Source organism: Lates calcarifer, linkage group LG15 (genome assembly GCF_001640805.2).
Source record: "Lates calcarifer isolate ASB-BC8 linkage group LG15, TLL_Latcal_v3, whole genome shotgun sequence".
Classification (NCBI taxonomy): domain Eukaryota; kingdom Metazoa; phylum Chordata; class Actinopteri; family Centropomidae; genus Lates; species Lates calcarifer.
Window position 1 is genome coordinate 27,487,491 of NC_066847.1, and position 18,100 is coordinate 27,505,590.

Here is an 18,100-nt window from a genome sequence, read left to right on the forward strand (position 1 = left end):
ATAAGGATGATGTGAGCTACAGGTGTAGTTGCTGTGGAAGTTGCATTTCTGCTCATTGTGCTGCTTCTTTTTTGAATGAATTTATTTGAAACTTTCAAAATGATCTCTCCCCTTGCTGCCTGAATGAGCAAACATATGATAAAACAAACATTTGGTTTTAGAATCTATCTGTACAACACAGGATAGTTTTGCAATGGAAACTTTAGTTGGAACTGGGATGGACTGGGACAAGGTTTGAGAGTGGAATCTGTTCAAAATACCACCAACATATGAATGAAATCTACTTCCAGATATACAAAAAATTTATTGGTCATCTTGAGTTATTTTCCAGCATTAACTTTCAGAAAAGATTACCAGAAATAACCAATACCACAAAAATTCCAGCATGTTTTTTTGGTTTGTTTTTGTGATGCCTTGAACTGCGTCAATAACCAATGCTCTGTACCTTAAAGCAATCCTCATTATTTGTCAAGAATGTCAATATGCCTGTTAAATAACATAGTTTCATTATATAATGTTATGTCACATAAATATACATTTATATTTCAGTTTACACATTAATAACACACAGCTTTTGATGAATACAAATTTGTCTTTCATGGGTTTTTTGTGTGTTTTTTCGATCATGTGCCATAAGTTCCTTAGACTCTGAACAAAGTCACTGAGTCAATACAGTAAAAAGTCTCCTTTAAGTGTTGTTGAAAGGTACTCCATAGTGTTGATAACAATGCAAAAGCCCTTTAAAAGTATAGTTAAACTTTTCAGAAGTGTTTCAATCCTATTTGAAAACACTCTAAAATTAAAAAGTTCCTGTAAAGCAATATAAAAAGTCAACAAAAAGAAATGCTTCATAAAGTTCCTTGAAAAGTCCTGGAAGTGCTACTGAAGTCCTTCAAAAGTTCTTGCATCACAAGTCTGTAAATCTTCAAGTTGCAGTAATTGTAAAATCACTGAAAGCGCTGTCAAAGTGACAAGCAATTTATCCATGTGGTGTGTGTCCTCACTGTTAGCTTCTGATGGCCGTCTTCCTGTCTCTGTCTTTGTTCTGCAAGAGAGAGAAACAACATCTCACGTCATCAATGATTTCGAATTTCGATAATAACATTAAAATAAAAAAACACAATGTTGTTTTTATGGACAGAGCCATGCGAGCCATTTCCCCGTTTCCAGTCCTTATGCCAAACTAAGTTAGCCCGCTGTCAGCTGTAGCTTCACATTTACACAGACATGAGAGTGGTATCAATCTACTTCCTGCAAAGAAAGCAAATTAGCATATTTCCCAACATATTGAACTAATCCTTTGAAGATCAGTGGGGTCATTTCAGTTCATTGATTATTAGACATTTCCAGATTTGTTTCTTTAAGTCAGTTTTGACAGACCAATGGCCCAGCCCTTCATTATGGTGCGTGAAATTGCATTTTAGCAAAATGTAGAATTTGTTTACTGTGGAAATAGATACTGTTTCACTGCAGTCACTGACACAATAAATCAATGTGGTTCTATGTGTAGTACATTAAGCTTGACTGCATGCATTAAAATCACACAAACACACTCTGTGCAGTAGCATACAGTCAGTATATTAATTGTGGTAGCAGAGTTTGTAAAGTATCGCTTTAATTCTGTTACAGCCTGGACAGTGACATCATGAGCTGCTGTATGACAGCCCTGCATGATGATATGCTTCTCATTTATCTGTGGTATCAGAGAGGAAAAGCCTTGATTTCCTGGCTGGTGAGGAGAGTTTCTCTATCTGGCCAGGAAAATAACATCACATTTTCCCTCCTCACCTAACCTCTGCTCTGCTCACTTCTCAGGCCATCTACCACTGGCTTTTCAAGCAGTCAACAGTCGAGGGAATTTATCGAACACACCACTGAGTGATATGCAACACACGTCATTCCTGCTTTGGTAAATACTTTTCAGGGCTGATGCTCAAAGATGAACTCATAGCTGATAAACGATCTTAGGCTGTTTGTGGTTGCTTTCCATGGACAAATGTGCAAAAATCCTCTCCTTATTTTCTTTTTGCAAAAGTAAACACTCAAACTTTATTTCATATAGTACAGAAGAGGGACTAGGTGAAAATTCTCACTAGACTGTGGTTCAGCTCCTCTACACTTCTGTCCTCCCCTGACTTTTCTTTCCCCCTCTCCTATCGTCTCAACTAACCCTCTCTGCCCCACCCCCCCGCCCTTGCCTTCTTCTCATCGGCCGAACACCTGTTACACATTTCCTCTCAGACCGTGCACAAGATGTAGGTGTTTGGAAAAATCTGTTTGACTGACATCAACAAAGGTGGGTAGGTGTTTGGAAGGGTATCAGGCAGTAATGAGAGCGTGAGATCATAGGATTTGGACAGGAATTGGTCCTCCCACTGATTGAGGTGAGTGTGAGGAGACATAGGAGCTGTTATTGTCATTCCTTCCTCCAGCTGGACTGAGAGCAGAGGATCACCATTAGATTGCTATTATCTAGACATGTACCATTACCATTATATTGCTGGCTAAGTTATATGTAGTTGTCTTTATCTTATTACCAGATATATTTCTGACACAACACTAAAAGTGTTAGATTTTGATATTTTGAATCACTGGGGTCATTGAAACTTTATCTACATACCAGCTGTTAATATTTATGCAGCAAGAAATCAATGAAATACAAAAAACCCCAACAAATTTACCAGGGTAGTTGACTCAATATATCAGAATTCATTGCAGCCACAAGACTTGATAAGTTCTGTTTTGTGTGACATTTTTCTACTGTAGCGTTGTGTTATAAATCATTAATTAATCACAGCATATAGTCCATATTATGTGTAGTCCATCCCATATACCAATTTCAGGTATTGTCTAAATGTCAAGTGAGAGTTATTGTAACTTAATTAGCAGCAGTGTGTCCAAGAAATTACACTGTATTCAACATCTGCTTTAGCAATACATTATCAGCTCTCAGTAACTATAACATGATTCTATATTTTTATAGTTATGTTTAGGTGCTCAAATCACATGATTTAATTTAGTTTATTAAGATTTAATCAAAACTACACTCTTGGGACTCAGGATGACAATGTATACTTCAACAAACATCCATCCATTACAACATCGGAAAAAACTTTTAAAAAAAACACTGCCAGGGAGAATAATCCAGGAACCAATTGTGGTGTTTGTTTTTAATGTAATTGACAAATAAGTAGTATTTAAGTGTAGTTTCTAGGGGAGAGGACTGAACATAGTGTAAATTACTCCACAATACCGTATAAGGAGACAATAAATGGTCACTAATCACGAGTATTAAACCATGATTCATAGACAGGGAAGAAAAGGCAAATTTAGGCTGCCAGAGTAGTGTCTGGAAGCCTATGTGACCTGAATAGTGTTTTGCCATCTGACACACTATATAATTTGCATGGAATTGTTTCTGTAAAGCGTGAGTGAGTAAATGATTGCAAACGGAGCCAAGAAAACTTTTGGCCTCACAGTGGCATTGCTGTTATTGTGTTTTCTACTAACACTAACATAAAACCAACAGCTGGGAGACACAAGTGTGCAACCATGCTCTTTGGTGTTTGTTGGAAAGCACTGTGGAAAACTGTAGGTATTTATCAGAGGAAATAAAAGTACTTAGGGAAAGTGGGTACATGAAAAATCTTGGTCAAAAACTGGGCATGACAATTGGATTATTTACCAAATTACATGAAATGACCATGAAATCAGCCCACGTCTCACTGTGAGCGCTCAGCGATACTTTAAGAAGCACAGCTGTGGCTGGTGAAGGCGGTTCAGCTGGAGTGTGACTGGTTCAGTCAAAACAGGAGGAAGGGGGCTTTAAGGCTGGCCTGGTAGTCAAAACAATCTCCTGAAGACTAATAGGGTATGGTCGGATGACATCTCTGCTCTCTCTCTATTTCTCTCTCCAAACACCCACCCACATATACACACACACGCACGTGCAAAACACACACACAGACATACCACTGACTTCCCAGGAGGGTGATTTGTCCGACACTAATATGATTACCTGATGATGTTTACTTTAGATACAATGTGATGATATTACCACACTGGAATAATATTGTTTTATCAAGGCGAAAACAGCCTGTCTTAACTTTAATCTGAAGATGGTAAACACTCTCTTCACAGCATCTTATCAACTCTACAAATTCAAACTTCATTACTGTTTTTGTGAAACCCAATCCGGGTTGTTCCTTTACCTATAACTGTATATTTTCCATGCATTCTCTCTTTCTCTCTTTCTCTCTCTCTCTCTCTCTCTCTCTCTCTCTCTCTCTCTTTTTTTCCTGCATTAAGCCGTTCTGTCAAATACAAACATCTAATTTTGTTTCTGGCTGCATTGGGAAAGGAATGACTGGTTGGAAAAAATAATTCCACTTGGGCACAGGCCCGACAATCATATAAGGCGATTGGTATTCAACCATGAAATGAAAACTGGTAATATCCCTTTAGTTTATCGAGTGAAAATATGTGAATATGCGTCAGTGCCTCGAGTGGCTAATAGAGGCTGTAATTATCCCCATAAATGATCAGCGATTAGAAGACCATAGACATACATTAAAATGGTGCAATAAATAACACACCAGACATTTAAATAAGCTAACTAACACACTAAATAAGCCACAGTCGGCCGTTATGTGGCTTGGATACACCAGACATGTACCTCATGTTCACTGTGGTTTGCTAATAAGCATCCTGATGGCTTCTGAAAAACACTTGATTTATCTTAGATTGCCTAATCAGATGTAGTTTGCAACAGACAGCCACACATGTATTTAATTATTCCCACATTTTAATAATCTGTTATAATGACTCCAGAGCAAGCCCAACTTCATTTTCACTGCTCTCAGATGACTTAATTCTGCTACATTATGCGCTAACCAGCACTTAATCATCAGCGCTGAGATGTGCACCCTGCAACAGCCATCTGTCATTAGCTTCAGTAGATACTGAGACTGCACAAATTAAATGGCCAATTTCTACTTTTTTCAGCATTAGTTTTTTCAGTTAAGGTTTGCTCTTTTCCTGGCTCAGCTTTCTGTAGTTTTGTTTTAATTTGCTCTGTGAGCAACCCTCTCCCTATAGACCAAATGACAACAGAATGATAGTTTTGCTAATAGATTTTGTTAGTTATCTGACCCGACTTCTTCTGTTGGTGTTAAATTAGGCTTTAACTGCTTCCATCTGTGCTGAAAATATACAGACAGGTCCATGCATGAAGGCACACAGTCACACACAAAGCCAGGCTCACATACATATACACAGACACACACTGAACGTGGGTTAGAATATATTTGCCTGCGGTAGGCTATATTAACTACCATCGATGCACCTCATTAGCATAGTTTGAAATGAGAAGCAAACAGGCGAAGCTTTTGCTCAGAAGGCACAAAACATTAACTCCAAGTCAACACCAGCATTATCAGTAAATGAGGGTAATTCAGTTTTCATCTATGACCTTGAAATGTCTGCTTCATGCGCACAAGTGACGTAATGCTTTTTTCCAGTGAAAACAGACTAATATCCAAATGACTGCAAAAACCACAGTCATTAGCGTGCTCCTTCACGTCCTATCCATGCATTTAAGCTCTCTTAAGATGCATGGTTCATTTGATCTCTATAAAGAAGCAAAGTGTAGTTTCAGCACAGTCGAAAACCAACTGTCCAAACTGCAGGATAAATAGCTAAGTTGATTATCCCGCTGAGTCGTTGGCTATTTCTCTCTTTCTCTCCTTCTCTGTCTCTATTTCCACAACTTCCTGCACACCATTAGTTTAGAAAGTGTTGAAAGCACAGTCGTGATCCAGGGCTCCTTAACTGAGTAATCATATATGAGGTTTTTTTGGATGTCTAGAAAGAAGCAATGAACTGCCGTCTGGCTGTAAAGACTAGAAAAAATAAAAGCAGAGTGAAATGCTTTTGATAAAAGTCTGTGAGTGTGGTGCACTGTACGCCTGTGTGTCAGTATTTCTGTGGCCGGGTGTGTGAGTGTGTGCCCACATGTGTGTACATGTGTCATTTGTGTGGGTGTGAGTGTGTGTGTAAGCAGGGAGGGCGTTTCACAGAGAGCGGTTTCCAGGCTTCTTTAACATCACCATCAAAGTCCAACGTCAATGTGTTTCTAATAGCAGCAGCTGAATTAAACACTGGCTGTACAGGCCTCAGCAGAGGATAAATCATTTACAGAACAATTAGCTCATTTGTTGCTCCGCTCTGCACTGCCAATGACTTCCAGACACTGAGAGCCAGCCAGTGTGTGTGTGTATTCTATATGTGCAAGGACAAGTACAAAATCTTACTCATTATACAAAATCTCTCTCTAATTTTCTCTCCTATACACATATACATACACTTAGATTCAGACACACAAACACACCGGCAGAGATAAGTCAGTATCTAGTTGCACAGTGCAGTTTTAGAGCCACTGTCTTTCCATCCGCCCTGATTTCCAGTCACACACAAAAATCATCACATATAAAAGTTTTACAGCAGCTCAGATGTAAATTAAAACCGTTTGTGATATTAGGAGCAGTATACATCATTTGTTATGTTTTCTGTTCCACTGAATTTACACATTTCTTTTTAATTTGTAGAAAAATTCCAAATAAATCAGATTCCTTTAACTTGGAATTAAATTAGGGTTGTGCCTTAAAATGCTTGTAAACTCAACTAAATTTAACCATCTCAAAGGGACAAAAGTCTATTTACACCAACCACACAATAAGTATCATAGTAGTTACATTTTTGTTAGATTTTTATTTTGTTTCCAAACACATAAATTCTCTTTTAATCAAATCAAGTCAGCTCATTAAGTCAAATGAGCTTCTTTAAATTTTAAATATTGGAAAACGTTTGGACTTGTCACATCCATCTTAGAAGGAAAAAGTTCAGCGTGGCTGCTGTTATTGGCAGATGAATTCCCATTTCTATTTACATTTGTCATTGAATTGAACTGACCCTATTCCTGCATGAGGCCAAAAGAAATAGCCCACAGTTGTGAAGGAAGCTGTAAAAATGCTTCAAGCGCTATGGCCTAAAGACAACAAAGTAGACAGATTTGAACACTTGAACACCACTCTGTTTTTTTATTGTATCAGTGAATTACTGAATAAACACCATCTCAATATCATTCAGTAGCGTACTGGTACTCCTGTGCTGCCTTCACCTTCTGTATACTGAGCACAAATAAATATGCGTTTAAGTGCAACTGCAGATGCCCAACTGGTACAACACAGTTCAAGATCACTACAGGTGCCCGCTAGCAAAGATAGACTAGAGATAACACAGATGTGATTGTTAAAAAAGCTGTAATCATGCAGTGCTCCTGCTGTAGCTTGAGTCCAGGCACCTGACAGTTGCACTGATCAGCAGAGGCAGAGAGGCCTAACACAGGATATCTGCATCAATCAACCAGACAGCACAGGGATTTAAGCAGCCCTCAGCTCACCTCAATCCTCTATACTAAAGCCCTGTACATCTCATTTACAGATGTAGCCATCAGTAGTGTCCCCTTTTTTTACTGCGTATATCAAAGGCACCAGTATGCAAGGGCTGCGCTCCAGTCTCTCCATGCCAAACTGCTGGTGCTCCACCCCAGGACTGTTTTTATGAAAAGTCAAAAATCATCATGATATATATGGATGTTTGAGGAGAAGCTTGGCTACAGATCAAAAGATAGTAAGTAAAAATGTCCTAGAATATATCGCCCTACATGACAGTTTCAGAGGGGAAAAGTGAAGCAAACAGAGGCACAGCAGAGTACACTGGAGCACATCAACATAGCCGACTAATAGGTCTCATTAGGGGAAAATCTACTAGATCACACTGAGGAGTTTTTAATGGACATTCCTCAAGTGCCTCAAAAAATCTTCTTCCAAAGAAATGGAAAACTTTTTTTTTTTTAAAACATCACAACTCCCTTTCTAGAACACCTAAAATAGCATTAAACCATAAAAAGATAGTAAATATATATAATACATCTTTAAAAATATTACATTCATTTTGAATATCACTAAATCTTGTGCTTAAAGTCCCACAGATAAAGAAATCACATTAGTATTCCACTGAATATGTAAGATGCACTAGTTTAGCCCTCTCTATGTTAGTCATTACTAACAAGACTGCTTGTTTTGAAATAGTTATACTGTATACACACACATAATAAGAGGAAATGAGCGTATACTTTTCACTCTCCCACAATGGAAATGAATGTAATTGAGGCAGCTGGTCTAAGCAGACCTGACAGCTGTGATGAACCTCAATGACCATAAAAACATACAAAGAGAGAGCTCAAGACACAAAGTCTCATTTCACCTCACAATCGTTTCCTCTCTGTAATCACCAGCACTGACTCTGCCCTTTAGCCCACTGAAATACACTGTATAGCCACTTTTCCGGGCAAAGTGAAATACTCTGAGGTTATGCCAATCACAGTTAACCATTTAAATGCCACTTGAACCTTGGCTCCTTTATTTTTCTCTTTAAATAACTTTCAGGGTAATAATATCAATTTCATTTGGCCACTGGGCATTAAGTATGTTCACAGCTGAGATATAAGATACCATAACAGCACAACTGCAACACTATTACACATGGCTCTTTCACCATTTATTATCACTGTTAACTCCTTATAAAGTCACCTGTGTGTATTAATTTATCAATAGGTGGAACACTTAAAAACAAGTCTGGTGATATTCTCTAGGTTTTTAACGTGTTGACTGTGTATCCAAAGCCTGATATAAGTGTTGTCCAAATAAGTATTAAAAACGCTCCAGTGTCGCACTGGGTAACATGGTCCTTTTGTAACATGAACATGTTTATCTTGAGGTAATACACTGTCCTGCTGCTGTAAATGCTCACTGGAGGACCAATTGTTTGTTGCTTAAAATTAGTCACCAGCAAATACACCATTTCCACCTGTTAAAGTAACATTCATGAAAATCTACTGTGCCCAGCAGTTGTAGGGATTTAGTGAGCCATTAAAAATTAAACTGTATATTTGTAAGCAATTTTATTGATTTATATTTTATTATTTATTGATTTAGGTATTTTTGTGGGAGTTGTTAATGATAAGAAAAATTTGAATAGCATCCCTTTAAAAGGATTAAAGAAAAATTTCATTTCATTTCATTTCACTTAAACTGAAACAAACCACATCAAAGTTAAAGCTTCTGAATCTTTCCCTAACTTGTCTTCTTTCACCTAGGTTCAACTCATCAGTGCATTTCAGGAAATACTGTAAAACACTTTTAGACATTCTGTGCACAACAGAGCCTAGTGTGACATTTCACAGAACTGATAAAACAACACTATGGGATTGACAGTAAGTAACACAGACTTAGTCAAAGTGTCTGTGTTTGAGATTTTTGACAAACGTAAATTTCAAAATTGTTCTCTACCCAGCATGCATTTACAGGTCAGTTATGCATGTGCAGCAGTGGGTTGACAGCAGCAGATAGTATTACACAGCTCCTACTGACAGCTCTGACCTCCACCGGGCTGATCGATACACAGAGAGCTGAGGGAGAGACAGGGGAACAAGAGAGGCTCAGGGAATGAGTTGAGGAGGAAAAAGTACAACAGAATGAGAAGCATTTGAAGGTAAATGAGGAAGAGAATAAAATGAGAGGCTCAGGTAACACAGGAACGAAAAGAAAAGGAGAAAAGAGGAGAGAGATAGAGACAGGTTTTAGACTAGTTATCTCCCAGCCGAGGGTGTCTGGGTTTAGACACCAAGGACGTCTAGGCTTTCACTCACAGAGGTTCAGAGGGGAGGCAGGAGGGAGGGGGAGACACACAGTGCAGAGACTCAGGTTATCCCCCCAGCTAAAGGGTCTCTGGGTTTAGACACTGAGGAGGGTATTAGCTTTCACACACTGCTGGGGTAACGGGGGAGTCTGCCAGATGTCAGCTCCTTACCCATAAATCCTGCTAAATGGGCAGCGGCTATGGGTTAGAGGGGGAAAGTTGAGTGGACGTCACCTCTCTATCATCCTCTGTGGTGTTTGTTGAAGTCAGAGCTGGAGTCATATATTTTTGATTTCAGTCAGCTGATGTCAATTTTTCATTCCATGTTATTTCTCATCAGACTGATGACTTTCTTAGGCTGAGTGTTCTTGATTTTGTCTATTTCCTGTGTTGAATCAATCAAATATTGAAATGAGCTGAAGCTTGCACTTGGTTCGAGTTCTCCTTTTCTCCTTTTCTGTATCTCTATTAAAGTGCAGAGTGACAGTACAGGGTCTGTCTCTGTCACTGAAATAAGAAATCAGATTGTTTGTAACTTTGTCATGTAGAAAAAAAATTGTTTGCTTTTGTTTTGCTGTTTTCCCACATTTTTTTCCTGAGTTGTTGGTATAAACCAGAAGTAAATATAATATAGTACTATTCTTAATACTCACGTGTGAGTTAAGTGTACATATACCTGTATTTTGTGTGGTGATATCAAGTTTCAGTGGAGCAAACTCATTGCCAGTTACCATTCTGTGTATCTCAGGTCAGTTGTGTGTTGAGCTATGATTAAAACCTTCTCATATTCAGGCTGACGTCAATACATTCTTGAAATTATACACATGGTTTTGGATGGATTTCATGGGCTCCTGGTCATAAATCTCACTCGCTGCATAAATACCCTTGTAAACTTTAAATTAATATTTTTATAAAGACAAAGAAAAAAAGAGCACAGTTAGGGTTAGACGGTTTTTACACAATGGGTGCGCACATTTTGTTAGTGTTACGGTGAAAAAGGCTCCATGCTGCTAGACTCTCCTCTCTGCTCAGCGCTCTCTCAATCACTTCAATTTGCTGTAATGTCCAGTGAGTTTCAGAAACCACCTTGAACTTTCAAGCCACCTGCTCGAGTTAAACTAACCCCCAACAGCACAATAACACACAGTCATTCACCCCAAAAGAGGACTTTAAAGAGGTTTTGCTTTTAAAAATCCCTCAGGGCCAGTCAGGTTTATAGACGCAGTCACTGATCTCAGGTCGGCTTTAAACACCAAATTGACCCTAAAGCACTGCACAGTTTCCCGCAAGAAGTTTCACTCTATTTTCCTTTGGCCAAATCTGGGTCATTTATTATTTTTTAAATTCAGGAAAAAAACGCTTAAGTCCTCTGTCTATACAGGTTCAAAAGTCTCCATACAAATGGAATTTAATCATAATTGTTCAGGTGAAACAGAAACAGTCAAAAGCTTAAATAATTTATTTACATATTTCTTACATACACTATTTTTGATTTAACCTTTTCATTGGATGCTGTTATTTATTTCTACTGACTTATAGTTTTCTGCTCACCATTTTCCTCTGGTTGCTGAGGCAGAAAGTACAGATGTGCTTTGGCTGAGCTGATTGGTCAGATCCTCGGTTGGGGGAGGAGTTAACATGGAAAAATGGTGGTGAGGGAGCGTGGCACGGCTGTCCGTCATGAAGCCCCTCACCCAGGAGCAAGACGTTCCCCAGATGACTGATGTAGCTGCTGGCCAAACGTAGCGTCTCAATCTTCGACAGCTTCCTGTTATCAAATCAGGATAGGATTTATGATATTAATGAGGACAAAAACATCTAAAAGTGTATAATCATTTGATAGAAAACTGATCATGCTGTGGCATGTGAGTGTTTCAAAACAAATCACAATATAAAGACAATGATGCCACAATCTGAATATTTCTTCCCTGTTAAAGTCTGAAGTGGCCACATCCCAGACACTAACGCTATGACACATCTATTATAGAAAATATATAACTCATAGTTACATGCAGTATTGCCCCAGTAAGAGGCCTGTTTAAAAAAATGATTCAACTGTGATTACAAACTATCCAGAGCTACATCAGGGACTACTTTTTAGTTATTTTAGTTCCCAGATGGAAATAATTCTTTCGCTAGGAACCTATTTGTGCATCAGACCAAATGACACAGGTTGACTCATGCTGCTCTGTACCTGTCTGCAGGCTCGGTGGGGATGAGTGTGCGCAGCGCTGTGAATGCTGTGTTGACAGAATTGGTGCGATCTCTTTCCCGTGCGTTGGCTGCGGTCCTCTGCCGAACCTCCACAGCAGGGGCTGAGCCCGGGGGGCCAAGCCTCCCCACCATGCCCCCTACACTTACACCTACCCCTCCACCCCCTCCACCCCCACACAGCTTCCTCTTCCTGTTCACCTTGATGTGAAAAGCAGACGGGGACGAGGAGGACAGGCGGAAGGCAGCGGAGTTGGAGGAGTTGGTGCTACGCTCCTCAGAGCCTGACCCCTCGCTCCCATTCTCATCATCGTCTTCAGACAGGAGTGCAATGTCGCCATATAAGAAACGGCCTGCGGGAGGCGCTGTGCGCAGCATGGCGAATGTCATATTAATCGCAACGATAGTCTGATAGCTACTGATCGATGCTCGTGAGATTTCCACTTGTTAGGCTTCTGCAAAGCTACAGCAAAGTTTCTGTAGGTGTTGCTTCGTGAAGGTGTCCACCTCTCAAAATGTCACTTAAACCCAACTTCTCGTCTTTGCCAAAGTTGTTAAGCCAGGTAACTCAGATGTAGCCCTAACAAGGCTGAGTTAGTCTTGGTCTGAAAGATCAACAAGTTGATCCTAAGTCAATCAAGAGTGCCTTGACCTAAGAGCTGCTGTGTCACAGGTGGGTGCACGTTCCAGGTCCCTCTTGTTTTTCTCTGTTGGTTTCACACAAAAATACTTCACATCCCAAAGGTCAGTTCCTCTTTCAGTTAATCCTTTGACAGGAAGCACATTTACAATGGCATGTTGAAGTCAAGTGGTTGTTGATTTGTCCTCTTTTTCTTGGTCCTCTGTCTTGGTCCTTTGTTTCTATATTTGTCTGTTTCAATTCCAGTTGCAAAAACTACTCCCAGTCTGTGGCAGCAGTTTGACTCTCTCTCTCTCTCTCTTTCTCTCTCTCCTTTCTCCCTCTCTGCCTCTTTGCTCCACGTGTGCCTGCTGTCTGAGTGTTTCCGTCTGCCTCTGGTTTTATAGCCGGTGGGAGGGCCAGAAGGCTCCTCTGCTCCTCCTCTGAGCTGTGAGGGTCCCTCGGCTGCTGTCTCGAAGCAGGCCAGAGAGACCGGAGGCAAGAGGCAAACCATCAGCAGGAGTTTGTTTTGGCTGCACACTGGTGTGTTTCAGGGGAAATCCACCCTAAAACAGAACTTGCATCACCCTAGTTTGTTGGGTGGGTTTGGTGACCATAGAGACCAGGGAGCCCTCCGAGACACTCATCCCTATCAGCATGAATACTGTATACACGCCTGGACGATGAATTAAAATGGAAATGAGATAAAATGTTGTCATCTGATGGGAGTAATAAAGCCATGATCTTGGACAGTGCAGTCAAATATCAAATGTTTGGGACAAAACAACACTAAATCTTTTTGAGTGAGTTTTTTGTATTGTTGCCTTGTGATCAAAGTCTGTGAACTTAGAGTTATTATTGCTAAATGCCAATTTGTCACATAGCAAAGGATGTGATCAAATTATTAAATACAATTTCATAATCACATTGTGTTTTCAGGTTTCGACATGGATCCATTGTGCAGACACAAAAGCACGGCAATCTTTTCTATACTGGCTGACATTTTCTTTTTCAAGACAGAGTAGGCTACCAGCAAGAGGTAGGACTGGGACTTGGGTTTGCAAAAACTGATGTTTTCTTCACCCACTGTCTTGACAGCAAGAAGCTGAGAAGCTTGAGTGGTGAAGTAAGAGTCTGACTTTCTCCCTGCGTCGTCTTTTCTTCCTGCGGCCTCCCCCCCTGAGCTGTGTTTGTCCCTGGACAGCAGGCTGGGAGGCGGGAAGCCGCAGCGCTGGAAGCTGATAGTCCAGCCTGGGCTCGTGGCTGAAGCCGGGAACTGGTTTTATTCAGCCATATCCGAAGCCTTTTTTCCTCCTGGACAAGCCGTGATGCTGGAGGGCCTGCAAGTAGTTTTCCCTCAAGGGATTCAGATTTTTAGGGTGGAGTGTTTTGGTGATGAAGGGGAGGCTCAGGGGTTTGTAGTAGGAGAGCTGCTATTTTACTCACTTACACTCCCTTTAACAATCTGTCTTCCTCAGAAAGAGGAGAACAAATGAGAAGAGACAGCAAAGGAAGCAAAGACAGAGGAGGGAAGAAAGACAAGTCGGAGAAAACTAATGAGAGACAGAACAGAATAAAAAAAGCTTTATCTTCCTATTTGGTGACATAAAGGTGATCTAGCAGTTTGGTAGAGCAAGTTCTCCCTTGTATTTTACAAAAAATATTTTACAGCCTTCATCAAATTCTAATCTGCTTTTCCTGCTTAAAGTCTCTGGGATTTTATTAGCCATGATAGTACAACTTAAGTCTTATTTCCAAGGACCTTACTCACCTTTAAATTTTGCTTCCTGCTTTTAATGTACAGTGGTTAAAGGTTGACAACCTATGTAAAACTCAACTATGAAGTCTATAATCCTCAGTAGTACATTATTGAAAACTTTAAACCCAACTGCCATTGCTGGTATGCATCTTTTGTGTAGATTGGCAACTGTAAGCTGCTGCTGAAAACTAATAGCACAATGAATAATCTGTCAGTTACACAATGTTATAGTCAGCATTCATCACTCTCTCTCTCTTTGTTCCTGTTTTTTTCCGTCTTCTGTCCATATTCCTAACTCTCTCTCTCCCTTCTCACTGTATCTATCTCTACCCTTCAATCACAGTCATAGTGTTTATGCTGTGGTACTGACTGTATGAACGGTGGCCAATGTTGGTTGCAGTGGTTGATTACAGTATATATGAGTACAGGAAGTGCTTTGAGAGGTAAGGATAGGGGAAGTAGGATGGGTAGGCCATAGGTGGGGATCAAACCACTGTCTAAATACTATAATAAAAAACAACTGCATGGGTAAAATCTGATCCTTCTCCATGATGTAATAAGTGCTTGGTTTATAGAGAAAAAGTTAAAAAGCATTAGGGTTTGGCATTCAGTGGTCCCGCCTAAACATGCAATCTAACAGGGCAACATTTGCTGTTGCTGCTCAAATGCTTGCATGGATCACCAAGCTGCTGTCAATTCAGATCTACAGCTATCATATAAATGTAACGTAGTAAGTACAAAAGTACAAATATTTTCCTTATAACTATAATGCAAAGTAGAATAAAATGGAAATACTCAAGTTCCTCAAAACTGTACTTAAGCATAGTACTTAAGTAAATGTATGCAGTTACTTTCCTCCACTACACTACACCTGTTTGGCTGTGTTCACACTGCAAAATTCACAAGACATCCTTAAAAAACTTTTTTTTTAAATAAATGAATGAGCTTTCATATTACAGTCTTGACTTTAGATGGGGTAATGAACAACAACTGCAGAACTTGTATGGAATAAAAACACAAGGGAAACAAGCAACACATTCGCTATCAAATGCGTTTGAAAACAGTTGCCTGGTCGTCAACTCTGAACATCTGAGACACAGACTGGATCTACATTACATCACGTCACTCATCACTGTGCCCTGCCTTCATGCAACCACTGTAGATCAGTTTCCTGCACCTGGGCCTCACCTCAGTGAGTGACCCAGATTCAATAGCCTCTAACACTGCTGTTATCGTTATGCAAGTTTTGCAAGTAATGAAAGCCTGAATGAAAGTGGACCGAAAATAACAAAATGACCCAGTAAAAACAAACTTTGTCTTTCGAGAGCCAGCACTGCAATGCAATCTAGCAGCTTATTGCTCTTGCAAGGGAGAAAATCATGACAGCAAGTGGTAAATAGTGGGGTTTGGCTCTGGTTCCATTTTGTTTCTGCTTCTGAGTATAATACTCAGAATAATCAAGTTATGAATCTGATGAATATCTCATCTGATCTTTTATCTCTCTATTTAAATTTTTACAGTTATGTAACAGTTATGAACAAATCAGTCAGGGTGTGGCCAGTCAATAGATCACTGCATTTAATGAGAAGATCTAAAGCGACAGATCAGTCCAACATAGCCGTACAGATGCCTGACCTGAGAAATTAACTACAGGATGGTCCTGCTTTTTCTTACAGTAAGCACTTAATACTGACATACAGTACATACTGACGTGCTGGACTTTCATCTGAGGGACAACATTAAACATATCCTTAGATGAAGATCATATTTTGAAGTGCAGAGAGTGAAGAGATGATAGCACGGTCGAGCTGAGCTGATGTTGGTTGCCACATTTTGTTAGGCATCAAGAAAGTGTAAACAGATCACCACCCAAATATCTTGATTAATGGCCATCAGACTATGTTTAGACAGACTGTATACATTTTTGAGTACCCTCCAAACTATGGCAGTTTAAACCAGCTTCATTCACTGTGGTCCGTCATTACATGCCTTAGCATGATCTTCCTCTGATTTGCATCTCCCTCTGGAGTGTGTGGCTGGTCTAACACAGTATCCATTTCTTTCTGAATTGTTGCCCGCAGGCCAGAAAACATTTGACTGGGTATAATTTAGACTTTAAGTCTTTTCATAATCACATATGGCTGCATTTGCCAGAAGAATGTTGTATGAAAAGGAAATAGCTATATTACAGCAAAGTAACGGTTTAATTTACATAAAACTACATAAAGTGTTGACCCAAGTGTACAACAGAGACTCTTTTTTAAAATGACTTTAAATATTCGTGTTGAATGTGCCTCAAATAGTGGTAGGTTGACAGTTACAAATTAAATGAGAAATTATTATAGAGACTGAACTTAAAATTACATTAAACATATACTAGATTTTCAGTACAATATAAAATATAGACACAGGCTATAATCTTGCAGTGGGCAATGATAAAGATACTGTCAGATTTTCATCAAGGCTTTTTGCTGAGGTGAATGAATGCTCCAGCAGAAAATATTATATTAGAAATTGATTTTCCACGACACATGTGCTTACAATTCAAATGACTTGAGCCATTTTCTGAATACCTGTTTTCCTGAAAGGTATTTTGGCCTTAAATGAGCTTTGCTCTGTATCTGCTGGATGTTTGCTGTAAAAAGACATGAACAATACCCTTACCATTACCCTGGTATGTGACAAAGAGAATTCATAAGATTTCTTACTGCCAATATAAGATTTTAGTTTGCATTAAAACTGAATTGTTCCAGCTAAAGTGACAAGTTATTGCACCTCTTACTCTTAAAGCACTTACACAGCTTACAGAATGCACCCGAGGCTAAGTTAGGCAGTAACGTGATAACTTTTTTCAGAAACAAGTAGTGTTTGACATCTGTACATTACAGCTACTATTCACAGAAGTGGTAAACGTTACTTAACATGTTTGCTAGCTTACCTGGGGCTGAAGCTTAGCGCAGGGGATGGACGTGAGGAGGCAGCTAGCCTTCAACATAAGAAGAGGAATAAACCTTCAGGTGACTCCAAAGTTACCACATCTAAATGTTTTGTCTTCTTAGCCCGCTTGCTAACACTAGCCACTAATCCCACATTCAAAAATTAGCTAAAGGTGTGTCCCACGTGCGGTCACCACGGCTAACGTTAAGCTAGGTTTTAATAGTAAATACCTCCAAACTGGCCACTTGGGGGCAGCAGAAACAAGCTATGAACACATAACACTGACATATTGTCATCTTATAAAGGACTTGCACACCAGCGCTGCTATTTTCACCATTTGGGATGATTAAACTTCTGCTCAGGTTGAAGCTTGGTGGAGCTATGTTGGGAATTATGTGAATTCACCTTAATTCATCAACAAATAAAAATGTGAAAAGTGTAACTTACCCACTCTAAGATGTGCATCAAAATTAATAGGAGGGCAGAATCAGAGATCAAGCACTGTCTGTACACACCTGTTGTGTGAGGAGGCCTAATTAGAGATATTGTCTCTTGTTCATCCTCTTGTTTGTCTCCACTAACTTCTGAGGAAGCCTTTTAACTCTTTAGTGGTCATATTTTACACTATATTCCCCAGCCAGTCAGTTGCTTTGTCTGTAAGCCATTTGGTGCTGGACAGGTAACATACGTTACAGTTGGTTTTTCCGACTGTTTCACCAACAATAGCTGCCTGCTGCTGCCAAAAACAGCGCTATGAGAGCATAAGTCAATCCAGTTAAGTTTAGGGTGGGAAAACCCAGCCAATGGACCTCATG

At 39.7% G+C, this 18,100-nt stretch overlaps 1 protein-coding gene across 1 annotated transcript; it reads right to left on the bottom strand.

Moving 5' to 3' along the window:
- Positions 1-284: 284 nt before the first annotated feature.
- Positions 285-13,048, bottom strand: LOC108888237 (basic helix-loop-helix transcription factor scleraxis). The gene is made up of 3 exons (XM_018684145.2): positions 11,954-13,048; positions 11,311-11,527; positions 285-1,045 (listed from the first exon to the last, which is right to left on the bottom strand). Exons 1-3 carry the CDS (start codon positions 12,358-12,360, stop codon positions 1,007-1,009), a joined length of 663 nt encoding a protein of 220 aa, XP_018539661.1. The 5' UTR covers positions 12,361-13,048; the 3' UTR covers positions 285-1,006.
- Between the last annotated feature and the right edge of the window lie 5,052 nt (positions 13,049-18,100).